Raw genomic sequence first — 19,074 nt, forward strand, 5'->3', positions numbered from 1 at the left:
TTATATAGAAAATACATACATAAATAAATAAATTAATCTAATTTGTAATTTTGTACTAATGATTTCTAATTATTTTTATCAAACTTTAAGTATTAAAAACAAAGAGTGCTAGAGTTGAAGATGAATAAATTTAAAAATTTTGAATTTTTCTTTTTTTGGTATATATAGAAAAAATTTGAATTTTAATTCTAACCGAAATAACTATTATTTAGACTTTAGTCAACTATAATCGAACTCTAAATTATTATTAGAGTTTTTTTTATAGCATATACTATTAGAGTTTTTTGAGTTAACCTAGAATCACATAATTACCTTTTTAGTAAATTAAAAAGTGTATATTCCATGCATAATTTAAATTGAAGACCAATTTTTTTAACTACTAATAATTACATCTTTTAATAAAATAAAATAAAAATTTAATTCAGACCAATTGATTGAGAATTAAGAAAAATAAATACTAGTACCACTGGTAAATTAGAAGGATAAGAATTAAGAGTGAATTTATTAATTTGTAGAATAGGAGGAATAAAAAATGAGTGAGTATTTAATTGGTGCTACTTTTGTGCGTGGACTTGGAATGGTGTTAGAAAAGTTCACAAAAATTGGGTAAAGGCTATAATTGGTCCTTCCTTCCTTCTTTGCATGATGAATACGCAAAGAGCTGTCATTGTCTCACAAAAAAATGTACATAAACACATTCAATATTCAATATCATCATGAAACTTACCTGACCCACTCTCTCTCTATTGCTTTGGTTTGATTCACACCAAAGAGATAATTGTGGGGCTATGATGAATTCAATGGAGGCTTATAAGAGAAGATCCATTCAATTGAATGAATCCATCCAAAGTAATGTGTGACAAATTCAATTCTACTCCTATTAGATGGGGTAAATTCTAATATGAATAATTTCAAGTGATTCATGGTGGACCGGTCATGAATAACATTATAATAAATATGAATTTTACAAAATTTACCGTTGGATTGAAAGTTTATATCATATAGATCATCCATAGAAACATTTAGAAAAATTGAAAATCATTTGATATGTTATTGAGACACAACAAGATTAACGGTTTATTAAATAACGTAAATCTTGATGGGTCTCAATAACATATCAAATGATATTCAAAAAAATTTTAAAAAATTTATAGATGATTTATACGATATAAACTTTCAATCCAACAGTAAATTTCGTAAAATTCATATTCGGTAGATCCCTTATCTACGGTAAACCACCTGTGAATGTGATCCACCGTAGCATTATTCTAGATGAGGTACATTACATGCAGTATATGGTTTTATTTTTATTATGTTTTTATTATAATATAATACAAAAATTCATTTTTATTTATTAATTAGTACTATTGTGTAAATAGAATTATAGGTTATTATTGTTGAAATTTTTATGCAAAGTGCATGTGCGTTGTAACGTTGGTGTTAAGATCAAGGTAATGGTGTGTCGGTTACCTAGGAAAAGCTAGTCACGTTCACATATCCATATATTGTTACGTGTGGAAGAAAGAAATGCATCTTTATTCTATGTGCTAATAAAAAAAAGAAAATGCTAAATATCTTTGACACTTGTTAAAGAATTAAATTAATTAGTCCCATAAATGTAGCTTAAATGATAGCCACCGGGAATATTATTATAGTGGTCGAGATTCGAATTCGAATTTCACATTTCTCTACATTTAAATGTGTGAGAGTCTAGCCACTAGGCTACTTGACAAAAAAATTAAATTCATTATAATTCAATTATTTTGAAATTTTTGTAATAATTTTCTTAGAAATATTATTTTATGTGTCTAACATATTTCTTAAAAGGAAATGAATCATCGTTAAATTATAGTGAAAAGTTTGTGTGATGTCTCTTGATATCTCAGATTTGGTCATTGGTGGTTTGGTTGTTGGTAGTACCAATTTTCTAGTGGGAAATTATTTCAATTTGTTATATGTATAATCATTTGGAGATACCAATTTTCTATTTTCTTTTTTAGTTGTCATAATCCAATGTATGAAGTGGGAGTTTAATATTTGCTATTTGTATAAAATGGATTAAATGAATTACTCCACTATTGTTTTGTTAGGGAGTTTAGTTTCCTATTTCCACAATTAGTGAGTCAAGATTTAAGTCGAACACTCGTCTCAAAATTGTTTGGGGTTGTTAGGTATTTTTTATTTTCGTTTGACCAATCATAACATTCTCATACCTCTTCATCAAAGGACAACAATGAGAATATTATGATTGATTAACGACAACCTTTGCATCCATTTACCCACAAAATTTTAAAAAGCTTGACAACAAGATATTTAAGAGAAGAGTGGAGGAGTATAAATGATGCAAAGAATAAATGACGATATTTATAAAAACGAGTGCAAGACAACTGAGATTTGCTTCTGCAAGGACCAAATAGAAAAGGCATCAATCAATGTACAATATGACCGCCAACTATTAGAAAAGGCATCAATCAAAGTACACCATGACCGCCAACCATTTCCTCAATTCAAATTATAGAACTCGAGCAATCAAAAATATACTCCGAGTTCTAGAAACTCGAGGGGAATATTTATGAAAAATCAGGGGGCGCGAGAGGGGAGTGGGGCGATAAAAACTCCTTCATTAACCCTCATTTTGGATCAACAACTGAAACAGCCCATTTATGTTTACAACTTGGGCTTAATTTATTTGGACCAATCTCAAAAGAGACGGTTCTTTACTCAGTGATCCGTGTCGGAGCTATTTTTGGAAATTTTACTAAATACACCACCCTCCCTTTCCTTATATAATTTTGTCACCGTATATTATTTTTCACACTACTTTTTTTTTTTGTTGATAATTTCACTACAGAATTAGTTTGTCTTTATATTATCCGATATAGGACTCATATTTTCAAGACTTTTTTGTTTGTTTGTTGAACTATATTTTCATGACTTCCATTGTGTTTTTACTTGGAGTCCTTTTAAGTTACGAGTTTGGAAAAAGCTAATCTATGAAGCCTTGATACGTGATACGATACCGATACGTCGATACAGAAAATTTTTCAAAATTCCCGATACGATACGGTCGGGATACGTTATTTAAAAATTAAATTTAAAATTAAATATATATAAATACACAATATATAAACATAACTAAAATCGATAATGATAAAAAAAATTAACATTCAAATTACTCAAATTGAGCAAACAAGTGACAGTTACATATCTTAAGTTAAGTACTACCCAAAAAGGGACAGGAAGGCTAGCTCAACTGGTTAAGCTAGTTGAGCTAAGTGTTAAGAAGTTGGAGATCCAGGGTTCAAGTCCTAACAAAGAGAAAAACTAACATACCCAAAAAAGACATAGTTGGTAATATCATACTCTAATATTCAATACTTAAGAGGAAACGCGAATTGTATCAGTCTTCTTTCCTATGTTTCCATCATCAAAGAGCATTAATTACCCGATACTTTTCCTATACGTGTATCGGAGAAGTATCCAACACGTATCGGTTATATTTTTTTTAAAAAAATAATGTTAAATGCCGATACTTCTCCGATACATGTATCGGAGTATCGGACGAGTATCGGTATCGAGTACGTATCGGACACGATACTTCGCCATTTTTAGAGTATCGGAGTTTCACATAAGCTAATCTTTAAAGTTTTATTTTTGATAAATTGGTTTATTTTTAAAAAGAAATTGTTTGGGAATTTTTTATTGATTATATATTAAAGTGGCACCATGATCATTTTACAACTGTCTCTAGAAATTTGAACAGCTCAGTAGGGATGACAATGAGTGTCCATGAGTGCGGATTTGATACTATCCAAACTCACACCCATATATTCGGGTGCCATCCAAACCCAAATATTGTTCGGGTGGGAAAATGAAACCCACACCCGCACCCGCTGGTTCGGATTTTTTCACCCAAACCCGAAGCCTGTAACAAGACACGCATAATTGATTATTCGATCAAACCCGACCCGAAATGTAGCATAATTTGGTAATATAGTTTGTAAATTTCGAAATAGTTTTTTCTTTTTTTACTAAATAATTCATCAAGTGTTATCATCACTATAACATGCACCAGTACAACATTCAAAAGCTTAAAAGGGAGCAAAATACATAAGGGTAAATAGGTAATTTAATATATAAACGAGTGGGTGAATGAGTTTCGGGTGTGGGTTATATATTCGGGTGCCACCAGGGACGGATCCAGAAATTGATGAGACAGGGGGCCGAAAAAAGTAATATTAAATGTTAAATAAGTAAAGTCTGAATTCAGTAGAAAGATGATTAAGTGAAGTCTGACAAAAAAAATTTCCTTCAAAAAATTGATAGTATAATTTTAAAAGTAGTGTATTACATTTTTATTTCCTTAATCATTGCCCTAAAATCACTATTTAGCATGATCTTAAACACTATTTATTCAATATGACTACACATATATTATTAGTATTGTAAGACAATGAATAAGAGGGGTGGGAGGGGTCCAAGCCCCTGCTTGCCCCTGCCCAAGTTCGTCCCTGGGTGCCATCCGAACCCAAACTCAAACTCAGTCAACTCGAATTTCGTCTGTTGACTTGAATTTGACTTTGAGTAAATCTATCGAGTTTGGATTTTCATGTCATTTCTACAACTTTGTGCCTTGTGTTTAAGAAGCTAAACTCTTACCACTCGATCACTTCAAGACTCAAGTGTAACAAATTGGTTATTTATGTCATACAATGTTTGCACCGTTGATTTGCTGTTATGAAGTTGAGGTGACAAGGCTAAATCAAAAAATTATACTATTGTTTTAATTAATTTTTATTAAAAATAAAAAACTCACAAATAAAAAATTATAGAGTTATTTATCTTTTTCATCAATCTTCATGCATCAATCCAAAAAAAAAAACCTATAAATTCAATGTCTGTAGGATCTTTTTGGAAGAGGGAGATTTTGGAAAACGAGTGCGTTTTGGAGAGTTAGGTCTATATATATATATAACAATTCAATTCAATTAACTTCATTTTCATTTTTAGAAATATTATATAGCTTGTTTAATTTTAAAAAGAAAAATAAGCTCCTCCTATACCTCCAAAATCTTCCTCCCAAACATAACATTAAGATTTTCACTAAACTCACATGGAAATATATATGCTCCCCTTCCAATTTCCTAAAGTTCTTTCTTTTGAAGCATTTAAATCAATTATGCCTATAAACAAAGTTAATTAGTAGCTTGTAATCGGGAAGCATATGTTAATATATATTCGTCGTTATGTATGCAACATATACATGTTTACATTGTTTGTTATGCATGTTGATATCTATATCTATATGAACCAAAAGAGAGAAACCAAGAGAATAAGTTATACTAAGGTATGTGATAAGCAAGTAACTCATAAAAAAGTACTAATTAATATGCCAACATAAGTCCAATCTAAAACCAAAAAGTTGCTTGCCACTAAATAATGTTGGCCTCTAAAAGCTAAAGAAGTTGGAAGAGTTATAAAGGGAAAATATGCTAATCAAATCACTCAACCAAAAGATGTTTTCTCTCCCCAGCCCCGTGAATCTTTTATCCCCCCTGAGTTTCCAATTTTGCCCTTGAAAAAACTTCGGTTCGTAGAAACCGAAGTTTTTTTTTGCCTTGAAAATAAATTTCGGTTTCTAAAAACCGAAATTTACTCTGAATTTGCACTACAAAAAATTCGGTTTCTGCGAACCGAATTTTTCTGTAAGGGCAAAATTGGAATATTGGGGGGTATAAAAGATTCATGGGAGGTGGAAAGAGAAAACATCCAACCAAAAGCCGCACACAACGTTCAGTTGGCTACCATGCTGCTTGCCACAAGGGAGGGTCTATCATATTCATGGGCCATTGGCCCCCTTCTTTTTTTTTCAATTGTAGCTCCCAATTGTAAACATATATTCCATTAATTAACTAGCTAGGGTAATTTTTATTTTTATTTTTATGATAGACGAAATGATAATAAAACTATTGAAAACTCATCCGACACTAACAATTTCGACATTTTTATCATTTGAGTTAGGATCTGTGGACTGATTGGTCTCTTTATTGACCTAATTTTAACTTAGGATTCATCTTATACCACATGTTAATTTTAATTTATTTTTCTATTAGATTGTATTCTTCATGAAAATGAACAATGCTTTTCTTTTATTGTCTAGTTTTTGTTTTCTCTTACATCATTATCATATTTTAAAACAGAAATGCCATTTAGATTATTGTTAATATTTTCACATTAGATAAAATAAAACCAGAACAAATGTTTTACGATTATAAGTGAGAATAATTCGTATTTTACAAGCCGATCTTGTAGATTTAAGTTATGCCCAATTTAAATTTTAAAATGACGAGTCTACTCAAGATCTATTTTACCACTTGCTATCATGTGACCGCCCATATATGTTCACAAGCATAAAAGGGCGTGAAAATGTGTGTTAAGAGTTTTTCATTTTATGAGATAAATCATAAATATATGTTTACAAGTAATAGCAGTTATTATTTTGCAAGTTGACTTTTTAAGATTGTGTTAATCAAATCCAAATTTTAAGAGAGTTATGATATCATATTCTAGTTTTATTTTACTGGCAGGTAGGGTTTATATTCATTTTAGTTATTGTTCACTACAAGAAATATTCCATATACCAACAGACACTTTTAGTCACAGTAGTTCTAACCGTAGGTGTAGGTGTCTCTTATCCGTGGGTATAGGTCTAGCAAAAAATTGAACACGCGGGGTTATTGCCCTCCTTAATTTTTTGCTGATTTTGATTTTGATTTTGATTTCCGAAAATAATAAAAAAAACAAAAATCTCAAAAGATATCAAACCCTAACATCATCACATTCTCTTCTCCTTCTACCACCACCACCGCCACCGCCAGATCACCTATATATGATAGAGTCATAGCACCCAAATCTAATACCAATACAGCATGCCGATAAAAAATTGGGGATGAAAGAATTGAAGAAGGATACCGGAGGAACACCGACAAAGTATTGCACAACCACAACAAATCAGTGTGCATCGAACGAATAAGGAAGATGATGCTCGTTGGAAGGGTCATGCTTGGTGGCGGCTGCAATTTGGAAAATGGGTAAAAACGTACCCTTTATATTTTCTTTTTTATATAAAGGGTTCAAAACTTCAAACATTAAAAGTAATGTCTTTGAAATATAAATTAAAACTTTAATTAGTTGATGATCATTGATCACTTAAAATTAGTGTACAATATTGATCACACTAGCTAGCTCATATAATTGCATCTATAAAAGCAAATAAAGGGAAATTAAAAGGGATCGATATGAAAAACCAAGTCATGGCCCATATATAGAAAATATTCTAGTTCTATATATATGGAGAATATAACTTTTTGAAAATTATATATATGGCACATCATGTACGTTTTCCATGTTTCCCACTAAGGTCTATTAATTCTCCCACATTTCCACAAAGTTGGCTTTATAGTGAAGAAAAAGAGTCACTATACGTACATTTGCAATTCTTAGAGCTTCTTTCTCGGAAATATTCACATGCAATTACAAACACATGTATATTTTACGTTTATGCTATCTGTCTTTTTGTGTCTTATCCCTTTTCTTTCAAAATCAATCGTGTGTTAAGTCACTAGGTTTGGTCTAATGGTGAAGAGTTTGAGTAATATGCTAGAAATTCTAGTTTCGATTCTCAACTCTATTAAAAAAAAAATTCGATCGTGTGCTAAATTTTCATATTGCATGTGTACCACTCATATATGGCAACAATTTGCATCTATCTATTAGAGAGTAATAATATTTGAACTGACAACTTTGTGATAATTGTTTTTTTTTTCTTTCACTTTTATTGGTCAAAAACAAGAGAGAATAAGGATATATAAATACATCATGTGAGTATAGAAAAAAAAATTGTCTAAAAGTTGTCACAAAATAGTTGTTCAAATTCATTTCTCTATTAATTAGTATTATTATTTATTAGTGGTGGTAGTTAGAACTTAGAAGTATATAAAAATAAATAAAACTTAGAAGTGTACATTTGTGCAGGTTACAAGTATTTTTTTTCAAGGCAGATCTTGATGGATCATGATTGTTAATAAATTATTTTGACTTTTCTAGAAAAATGGTCATGTTATTTTTTTTTTGTGGTTAGAGTTTTTAAATTTAAACTCTAATCATTTTTTTATTTTTATTTTTTTGTTTTACTAAAACTCTTACTATTTTAGATAGAATATGCTAAAATAAGACGCAAATTTTTGAACCCACAATTTTCAATTTTTTACATTTTCAATACTCCCTCGTTCCAAATCTGCAGTTTTTTTATCTTTTTAATTTTGTCCCAAAATTTTAGTCTTTTTAAGAAATCAATACACATTTAATGATATTTTACCATTTGTATCCTTACTAAAGTTAAAACATTAATTAAATATATTTTCTCTTTCTTAATAAAGTAAAGGTAAAAATGACTTTACTTATCATTTTTTATCATTTCTTAATCTCCGTGCAAAACTCCAAAATGACTAAAGTTTTGGGACGGAGAGAGTACTATATTTTACCAACCAAATTAATGACTTGGAACAATTCACATCTTAATTGAGATTTTAGTTTATCTTCCTGTTTTGTTCTTTTTGGAAAATTTAAGCTAATGTACGTACTATGCGATGATAGTGATATGATGATGTCAAGTGCACATAATCATTCGATTATTTGGTACAAAGTCGCCTCAAAAACATGTACTGTACTCCACTATATCATCATCCATGCATGAAATTTGACAAAGGTACCAATGAAATGAAAGAAAATGAATTTAATTATAAGGAAATATATATATATAATCCTTGTTCAAAAAAGTGAAGCTAGCTAGCCATGAAGAAATTCATAAAATTAAAGAGCACATGTGCTGTGCAAACACACCTTCAAAATATTGAACTTTATATTATTACAAAATTAAAATAAGAAGTGCATGTAAGTAAAGAGCCTTGTATCAACACAAACTCCCATAGTCTTTCATTAAAGAAGTTTGGACAGAAGAAAGATTACAAAGTATACAAATCAAGAAAGAAAGTTAAAAGAAAAAATCCAGATATATATGTTTTGCTATATATCCACACAAAAGCAGGCCAAATCATCATCCTTAATTTATTTGTGTATATATAACATAATTATTAGCCATATAGATTGATATATAGCTACCACAAAATATGATAATATTACATAAATATTAATTCAATTCACAAAGAAAGAAAGCTATATAGCTAACTAAGCCATCTAGGGTTTCCATGTTGATGCCCAAACAACTACTTCCTCCTTCCATTTTAGATAAATTCCTTTTTGATTATCATCTCCTTGAGGCACAATAAGTGACCAACCACTTTGATATCTTTTTAGCAAAGCTTTGACATCATCCACAACATCATCACTAAACCCACTAGGTGAAAATTCATTCTTAAGCCTTTCAAACCATTGTGTTCCTTTTTCTCTTTTCTCACAATCATCACCACCATCTTCATCATCATCGTTATCGTCGAATTCGTGATCACAAGCCAAAACCCTAACTATGCTTCTTGAACACTCTCTTTCTAACATCAATTTCTCATTACTTGTTGGTGCAAAACTCTCTTCCAACATATCAAAATAAATTGTGTAAAATTTAAGACACTCTTCAAAACATTTAACAAAATCATTACTAATAAAATCACCTTCTTCCTCAACAAATGTAACAACTCTAGGATTAAGAGATTTGAAAAATTGAATCAAATTTTCTCTTTCTTCAACTTCAACTCTTCTTAATGCTCCAACACAATTCAAAGCTATTGCTTCATCTTCTTGAACTCCTAATCTTTCTTTTGTTAACTCCCTTAAATGTTTCAAACCACTAATAACATTTAATTCAAAAGGTACTCCCATTAACCTAGCAAATTTCTCCATTCTTTGACCAACTTCTTTCATGACAATAACACTAGAAATATTATTTGTGACAACAATTGTGAGTTTAAGGTGAGGTGTTTCATCATTTCTTGTAGCTAAAGCTTCTAGAAGAGTAGGCCATTGAGTACAAAGTGTGTTACTAATATCAATTATGTGAAGTTTTTTCTCTCCTTCTAAAGCTTCTAAAATAGCACCATTTGATGCTACATGTCCAAAAGTTGTCCAAGGACTTACCTCTTGAAACTTGAGTATTAATTTTCTTGATGAATCAAAAGAATGGTTCTTGTGAGCAATTGATGAAAGAGTTTTGTAACACTTTTGACCAGATTGTGTTGCCTTAGAAAAAAGAGCTTGTAGAAAATATGAAGCTAGTTTTTGATCAATATCTCCATAAGGTGAAGATAACTCATTTAACATCCAAAGAAGATGATGAATTTTGGATGAATCTCTATTAGATATTGCTATTGCACACTCTTTGAGAAGTTTAGAAGACCATTTACCATCTTGATCATGATGACATGTCTCACTTGAATCTGAAGATGTTTGATGATTATTGCTTGATGATGTATGCATCATGTCTATTGTTGAAGCTTCTTGAACAATAAAATTATTGTTTTGATGGTTCAACTTCTTCATGTGTGTTTTTTTCTTTGAAGTATTGTAAGGACTTATCTCCATGTTTTGATTCTCTTTATGATACATAATAATATGGAGGGTTATGGAGAATTAATATGGAACACATATGTGTTGTGAAGGAAGAAATTTCAATCTCTTTTGTGCTTAAAAGCCATGGTCTTTAATTTTATTTTATTTTTGGAAATTATATACAAGGTCATTTTCAAAACTTGTCATGTAGATAATATTTTAATAATTGATTGTGTATTATTGTATATTAATATAGTATTATTAGATTAGTATGTTGACGTACATAAATTTAATTAATGTGGTTATTTTTTATTATTTTTTTTTAAAAAATTGAATTTTATTAGGGTCTGCTTGAATTAGCTTATTTTTGAACTTATGAAAAATAGCTTATGTAAATAAATAAGCTTTTAGGTTAATTAATAAGTTCTCGCTAGTAAAAATTGTATCTTCATAAGCTATTATTTCATAAAATACCTTAACAAATTTATAAATAATACATAAAAACTTATTTATTTTGTATAAATTGTTTTGCATAAGCTAAAAAATAAATCAAACGCTTATTTTAACCTTTGCAACTTCTCTTACCGCATGATCAAGTCAAAGGTAAAAGAGAAGATTCACATTTTTGCCTCCGCTAACTTTGTATAGATTGTGATATATATGATTGCACATTTTTGTAAAACTTATTATTATTAGTATAGTTAGTAAAGTCAATTTTAAATTAATTAACAATACCAGCACAATAAACAAGTAAGTCCCTATGGAGGCGAAAGGAACCCACCAATTCCTTGTCATAGTAGTGTTTTGTTTAATCAAACAAGTCCCATAGGAAAGAATATAACATAAATTCTCACAAATAAAATATGTGGGTGAGGAATCCTCCGTCACTGGATGGCAAACAGATCATTCTAAGAGAAAAATAACAAACAAAATATTTCTTTAAGGAATGCAAACAAAGAGATATAGATAAATTCTATAGCTACATAATATTGTAACCAGATTTGATGTTGTCGGATTATTAATACCTTGTTGACATGCTTATTGCTAATTAATTTAACCTTTTTTTTTATTAACCCTAGTCAAGAATTGTTTTTCATCAGAAATCAAATTTGAATTTTTTTAAACGATTCGTTTTAAGGATAACTCAATAACCATTTGAGTCCAATAACGATTCGTTTTAACGATTCCTAACCTTTTTAATCACTAGCTAGCTAAATGTTTGACTCTTGTATATGAAAAAAAATTGAATAAGAAGGAAGAATCTGAATTGGAGTTGCCTGTTGTAACTGCTTTACGAAGTTTCATGTAGTAGGCGATCTTGGCTTTTAGAAAAGTGATATATATATAACGGCTCTGATTTATATAGTACAATTTGATCAATTTCATACAGTTTCAATCTCAACCTTGCGTAAAAAAAATTTGAATCGCAACCCTTCTTTTTTGATCGATTGATCGGCATCGGTTGTTGCGTTAACACAGTAACTGTGTGCAAAATATTTCCCAAGAACCTCTCGTATTTAATAAATTTGTCGATGAAGATTTTTTTTATTTGATAAATTAATCGTTGTTACATCTGTATGATTATTTTTATTTTTTTTTGCTTACATTAGATAAATGACTATGATTATTTGACATCTATAATATGGAAGTACAAAAATAGACATGTTAGTTGCTTGTTTACTAATTAATTATTATGATGATGATGCTATAAGATTATAATGACAGAGATGATATATGCCTGACGATGACTTCCCTCCAGCTTTTGGATTGGCATCTTGAGGGTATATGTCACCACTCACCACCTTGTAAATTTCAGAAGATGTCTAAAAAAAATATTGATTGCAATTGCATGCATCCAAAATTAGTCTAGAAAATGCTTTTCAATTCAGTTATGATGCCATCCTTTTGATCCCATTAATTTTGATGACCTAAAACATCAAATAAGTTACCACTGCCTAATCTACACAATATGTAATAAGAGATTTTCAAAATATATGTTCAATAGTAAATAGCAATTCCTCTTTCAACCCCTTGAAGTTCAACCCTTTAATTTGTTCGAATTTTAAATTATGGACATGTAAAAAACTTTTTTTTTTCATATTCGAATATTAAAATACGAATAAATTAAAAGAGTTTTGAAAAATGCGGGGATGAGAAGAGAAAACACTATATTAAATTATTGGCCCAAGCTCAAACCCGTATGCCACATAACATAACTAACTAACTAATTTCTCCAATCATAAAAAAGAACTCAAATTAATGTTGGAGGCATTCATCCATATTTAAATGAATATGAGTTTAACAATGTAATAGCTCAAAATTTTATAGTATCAAATGTAACAATTATTCCCAGCTAATGATTAGACAAGAAGACAAGATGGGTAAAGCTCATGTTACCAACACACTATCTAATCATTGGAGAAGTGTCTATGCACAGTTTCATCATTTTTCTTAATTATTTTACTTTGTTAGAAAAAAGGTTTATGGGCGATCCTATTGATGGTTGTCCATGATTGTTTTTGCAACTTTCTTTGTCCACATGTGTCGATCATTCATTCAATTCTATAAGATATAAAGTTATGTCCGGAAATGTCCCGTAAATACAATTCAGTTGATAGTTACTGAGATACTGATATGTAGTTACAGATTTTGAATATAAGATTTTATATTTCTTCATATTTAAAATGTTTGAATCTAACTATTAGATTATTGAAGAAAAAATATTGTGCCATGAAATATTTAAAAGGATTATGTACTTTTTTTATACGATTTTCCCACAAATTTTCATGATAGTATACACTTTTTTTTTTGTTACAAGAGAGAAAATGATAGCATACACGTAATGTTGATGATAGAACTCCGTCACTAACTTTCATGATAAAATTCCATCACTATCAACAAAAATAAATTTTGGAGAATTAATTTTAGACAACTTTCGCAACAATAAGTGGTTAATGGATTTCAAATAGATGTTTAATTGATAAATCAGAAGTTGTCAAATTGTAATTGTTCAAATAACCTTAATGCAAACAAAATGATTAGCTGATTCAAGGAGGGTCACGTAATGTTTTTCTCACTCAACAATACAATAAAGAAAATCAGTTAATCTTGGTATTCAGCAATTACTAATCAATAATCATTGTTACATGAATTTTCTTTTTTAACATTTTAAGTATACAAGTGAGAAAAACGTGTAACTAATACATGAACACAATTTAGTGGGAGATTCTGATTTCATTATCTCTGGTAAAGATATCTTGTCTAGCTTTTTAAAAGTTTCTAACCAATTGTGGAACTAGATATAGTACATATCAGCTACTACCAATTGATCATAACAAACTGTAGATCCATTGAAATTTGGCCACATAATAAAGGGATTATGTAGTCTTATCAAAATCTGCAAGCTTCAGATGCATGCAATAATTACATATGTGAATGAAAAGGAAAATTAATAAGAGCAACTTGACTTTGTTACAAAGATGGTTGAAAGATGCTGACATTACATTCCTCCACTAACTTCCCTCAAAGATTTTTTATACATCCCTCAATTTTCCTATGGATGCTTATTTCCTTTATGATAATTATTACCTATACATTCAAGATACTAGTATAATTCTAACTGAAATTGAAATTACACACCATAAGGCAAGACAGTACTGAGGCAGATAGTTTATTGACTACATTACATTTTTAGCCCCTTAACTTTTACAAACTTGTGATTTTGGTCCCCTGACCAAGTCAACACACACGTGACAAGTAAGTCACATGCCACATCAGCGTGTCTTGCCACGTAGACAATGACTCACATGTCACGTCAGCATACATAGCAAGCCATGCTAACATGGCCTGTGAGTCATTATCCACATGGCAAGACATGTTGACGTGGCATGTGCTTTGACTTGGTCAAATTCAGTGGGGGGCCATCCTTTTGCAAAAGGGTTAAAGTTAGGGGGTTAAAATCATAAGTTTGTGAACGTTAGAGGAGCAAAAGTGGTATTTTGAAAGTTAAGGGGTCAAAATCACAAGTTTGTGAAAGTTAGAGTGCCAAAAGTACAATTTAGCCAAAAAAAATTATTTTACCCTTTTTTTTTTGTATGAAACTTCACAATATGGTGTGTAATATAATGTACTGACAATTGATATTTGTCTCTATAAAAAAAACAAGAAAACTATACAAAATTTAAAACAGGAGACATGGACTTTGATTCCTTTGATTAAGATGTTTGTTATGGTTGGTGGTTGAAACAGTTTAACCAAATTTCACAAAATCTACTTGTTATTCACGAAAACATAGGTACATATAAATGCATGCAAACAAAGAAAGACAGTCATACAACTTGGTTGGTCGTTACCTCCCAACTAGTGCTACAGCAACCGTTAAAATCAATGCAGGTATCACAGGAAACTGTTAAAAGCCTTTCTTGTATAAACTGTAATGGTGATAGATTTGGAACAACAATAACATACCAATAATATGGCAATGTAAAGGACCCAATAAGTATAAGATCAAGACATGTAGTCCCTATAATCATCTACTGCTACTATGTAAACAAAAGTATGTATAAAACATATCATTTATGAGGGTATGAGAGTTGGTTGTTAGCTAAATAACAATTGCCGAGAAAAGTAGCGGCAAAAAAACAATTACTGCACATAATAGCAATTCATCAAAAGCTAAAAGGAAAATGGCATTCTATTACATAGGTGTAGCTGGCTGCTATGGTCTGGCTAGCAGAACTAATGCTTCCATCCCTTTGAGTGACCATCTTGCATGTATGGCTCTAAAAATCCAATAAACTGAAAAACAAATACATCAAAAAGAAGTAGGTTGATATTTTATGTTTAATATACAAGTACTATAACTATCTACCAAGTTTAAAGAATATATATATGAATAATGCAAGTTGAAAATATATAACTTTTCTCCAGGTTAACTTAACACCTTGATTCCCAGACATTATATATATAGTATGAAAGCATGTTGACTCAAATGAAAATCCAATACTACATTCAATACTAAAATTTCCACATACCTTGCTTCCATCTTCTGTCCAACGTGCACCATATCCATCAGCAACCCTTATTTCAAAGACATTTCCATGTGGCGGGACTATGTGTATATTCATCCAACAACAATGTTCTATTAAGTTGTTAATAACATCCATTGCAAGCTTATTTTTATTAGAATCTGGAAAGAACGTGAAAAAGACAGGATAAGTAAAAACAATGTGAACTACTTCTTAAAGTAAGACACTGTCAGTGACACACTGCTAGTGTATAACGAGTGTGATAGCGCCAGAAGAGAAGCTATCAGCAACTCTCACACCTGAATGAGCTGATCGGGTAAGCACGGAGAAAGTTTAAGCAAACATATTGAATCCAAACCAGAAACATCTTTGACAAACTGAGCGTTTGAGTAAACAACCTAATAAACTAAGTGCTTATTCATAAGAACTTTTTTTTTTCGACATGAAGAAAATCCTAGATATCAAAGGTAGAATTGAAAAGCAATTACCAAAGATATATCTAAAAGTTTCTCTTTCAAAAAAGGATTCTTACCATTCCCAACCAGAGATCCCCAATAACCACTGCTACTCCTACAGGCATGCTTGGCCAATGCCCGAGCTCCATCAGTCAAGGCATTTTCCTGAATATTTAGATCATAAAGTGTTCATTTATGATTTGTATTTAAGTATCGATAAATTTCTTAGAAACTTAATTTAATGTGGAATGATACTAGTTCCTAAGGTTCTTAAAAAATATAACAGAAATAAATCCAAAAAAAAAAACAAAAAACCTAGAGGCGGTAATAGCGACTAACACTCTGCAAAATTAACCCCCAAAACTCGCAATAAATTCATTTTCTTACGTTGGGATTGCATGGTAAATTAAACGATGCTAACAGAATTGATCTTGGTGGCGGAAGTGCATTAGGAACTGTGCCAATGGTATGCATTAGACCGAGAAGACCTTGAATGCCCTCATAGCTTAATCCCTAGATAAAAGCAAGACATCAGAATGATCAAGAACTATTTTAACTCTACAGTGAAATTCTGTATGAGAATACTCGAGCATTAGTCCACACGCAGTCAAATGAAACAAGACATGTAAGTGGATAAGCATTACTAGCTATAACTGGTTGTTTCTATTCTGCATTAGCAAAACATAAATGTAAAATTATTAAGCTAACCATTGCCTTTTCTGCAAAAGCAATTAGTAAATCAAAGACAAAATCACACTAATAACAAATCATTTTGATCGGAGACTTTAGGTTGGTTTGTAGAAATTTTTTAAAGCTAACTAGTCAATTATTATGGTTTCATAGAAAAGTGAACCCACAGAAAATAAGCTAGCTAAAGAAGTGTATGGTTGAACCGGGAGTTTTGATACAGTAATTGCAAGAACGCCATTTGTCTGTTCCTTCTCTTCTGTGTAAAATCTCCGATAGATCTTTACACCTATAATGCTCCACAAGTGTTACTACGGAAACATCGTGTAAAATCTAGAATTAACAAATACAATGCAGTACCTTCTTCAACACTTTCAACTCCTGGAAGAACTTCTCCAAGGTTTTCTGTCTCCAACATGTTAAAAAATGAAGGATACCGCCTTACTCCCTATATAATCGATGAAGTAAGAGACAGAACAAAGCCATTACAGACAGTAAAACCAATTCTTAATGAAACAAAGCATCACCTGAACTTCAAACACCACAGACTTATTTAAGAGAATCAGATTTCCTAATTCAATCCTAGAAACCAAATTAAAAAAAGAAAATCAAAACAGGAAAATGAACGAGAGAAGTAAAATGACAAACATATAGCTCATAATAAACCAATACTCAACGAGATAATAAAATCCAATGAAGTTGATATATAGCTGGTAACACGGCTAAGGAGACTATGACATAATAACGTGCAGTACATATTTTGTTAAAATTCAAAACATAAATATATCACATGATTTGGCTTCCTAGATGGGGAAATGTGGCCTAATGGAGAATCAAAACTCTAACATCATCAAAATCAAGTCTAAAAGACTTGAGAACATGCCATGTAGCTACAAGCCCATTGAAATTTTGTTCTTGACATTAAAGGTTTCAAACTTTTAATAAGTCAGTTGTTTGTTCAGTTGGTTCTAAGTATGCTTTTAATTGATTATTTCGGAATGTTAATTTTATATTTCTTTTACAGGAAGAGGACTCAGAATTGATTCATAAACACACACAAGATTGAATTTGGCGGTCTACTACTAACTCCACGTGAATGGAAAAAAATAACACTAACATCATAAGACAGTATAATAACATTGAAACCTGTTGTATTTGTCACTGGCACACCTCCCCTCAATTGTTTTCAGGCCATCTGCAGGCAATAACATCATAAGACATAGTAGAATTAAATTCTAGTTAGAAGGACAATGTCAAACCAACAGACGTTATTATCGATTCTTACTACTAGCATTCAGTTATTTTTTTTTACCGTCTCTTTTAGGGACAGTATATAACTATTCAAATTCAACCTAGCAACACCGGTTATGCAAACTATGTAACTTTTTTAGCTGTGATTACATCAAACTTGATCATAATATTCGAATGGACAACGGAGTGATGAATAAAATACCTTTTAGCTGTGTAAAAAAAGGTTCTTGAACATGGAGTTCAAAGGAAACACTCTTCACACTCTTCAAAATCTGTTGAAACAACAAAAAAACAAAACATCACACATCACATTGAAACCAAACCAGCCTAATCATAGATACATAAGAGCAAACAAATGAAACAACAGTTCACATAACAGTAACACTATACATTAACTATTTCAGACCCTTTTTCCAAAATCAATTTTTGCCATTCATTATGTTTCTTCTGCATGGTAGAATTTTCAAATTTACTGTTCATCATCTCAAAATTGCAGCTTTTACTACAAAATACTTGAGAATCAATACACTTCAACAGAGCTGAAGCAACACGCTTGTATAAAGGATATGGTGGCACACCTTCCAAAGAATCTGCAAATAAAAATAAAAATTATTGTACTACTGCCATAAAAATTTGAGGAAATTGAGTTAATTGAAGATACCAAAATAAGAAAAAGAATCATTTTCTTGTTGTTTGAGGAGAGTAGAGCAAAATTGGGTTTGGAGATTGAGAAGATTAGAGTGATAATTGAGAGTGAAGTTGAGAAGCTCTTCCAAACAATCACTGAGCTTCACCACCGGAAAAGAATCGTCACCATTTTTGTTTTCCATTTCCACTCAACTCAATTGCTGCAAATCACAAAATTTTCATATTTTCATTTTTTTTTTAATTTTTATCTAAATAAGTTTTTTATTTTATAAATTAAATAAATCTAGTCAAATTTCAATTTTTTTAATTGAAATTTGTTTTGCTTAATGGAGAATTAGATGATTTTGATGGTGAGATCTAAAACGGTTAGAGTGGTAATAGTCTTCAGGTACGGTGTTTCACGGCAGAGGAAATACTTGCAAGTCACGTTAACACTCCATGTTATC

At 30.8% G+C, this 19,074-nt stretch overlaps 2 protein-coding genes across 2 annotated transcripts; both read right to left on the reverse strand.

Moving 5' to 3' along the window:
- Nucleotides 1-8,957: 8,957 nt before the first annotated feature.
- Nucleotides 8,958-10,707, reverse strand: LOC123898034 (protein SHORT-ROOT-like). Its single transcript, XM_045948880.1, has one exon. The coding sequence runs from the start codon at nt 10,615-10,617 to the stop codon at nt 9,256-9,258; it is 1,362 nt and encodes a 453-aa protein (XP_045804836.1). The 5' UTR covers nt 10,618-10,707; the 3' UTR covers nt 8,958-9,255.
- A 4,259-nt stretch (nt 10,708-14,966) lies between these two features.
- On the reverse strand, nt 14,967-18,849 carry LOC123898961. Its single transcript, XM_045950009.1, has 11 exons — nt 18,642-18,849; nt 18,371-18,570; nt 18,183-18,252; nt 17,876-17,924; nt 17,257-17,311; nt 17,090-17,177; nt 16,900-17,018; nt 16,430-16,555; nt 16,120-16,207; nt 15,594-15,748; nt 14,967-15,357 (listed from the first exon to the last, which is right to left on the reverse strand). The coding sequence occupies exons 1-11, from the start codon at nt 18,808-18,810 to the stop codon at nt 15,298-15,300; spliced, it is 1,179 nt and encodes a 392-aa protein (XP_045805965.1). The 5' UTR covers nt 18,811-18,849; the 3' UTR covers nt 14,967-15,297.
- Nucleotides 18,850-19,074: the final 225 nt, after the last annotated feature.

Source organism: Trifolium pratense, linkage group LG7 (assembly GCF_020283565.1).
Source record: "Trifolium pratense cultivar HEN17-A07 linkage group LG7, ARS_RC_1.1, whole genome shotgun sequence".
Taxonomy (NCBI): Eukaryota; Viridiplantae; Streptophyta; class Magnoliopsida; order Fabales; family Fabaceae; genus Trifolium; species Trifolium pratense.

Coding starts and splice junctions, on each gene's coding strand:
- LOC123898034 (XM_045948880.1), bottom strand. CDS start 10,617: ATGTATCATAAAGAGAATCAAAACATGGAGATAAGTCCTTACAATACT.
- LOC123898961 (XM_045950009.1), bottom strand. CDS start 18,810: ATGGAAAACAAAAATGGTGACGATTCTTTTCCGGTGGTGAAGCTCAGT. Junction 17,019..17,089: donor AGTTGAAAGTGTTGAAGAAG/GTACTGCATTGT, acceptor GGAGCATTATAG/GTGTAAAGATCTATCGGAGA. Junction 16,556..16,899: donor CTTTAGCTAGCTTATTTTCT/GTGGGTTCACTT, acceptor GCTTTTATCTAG/GGATTAAGCTATGAGGGCAT.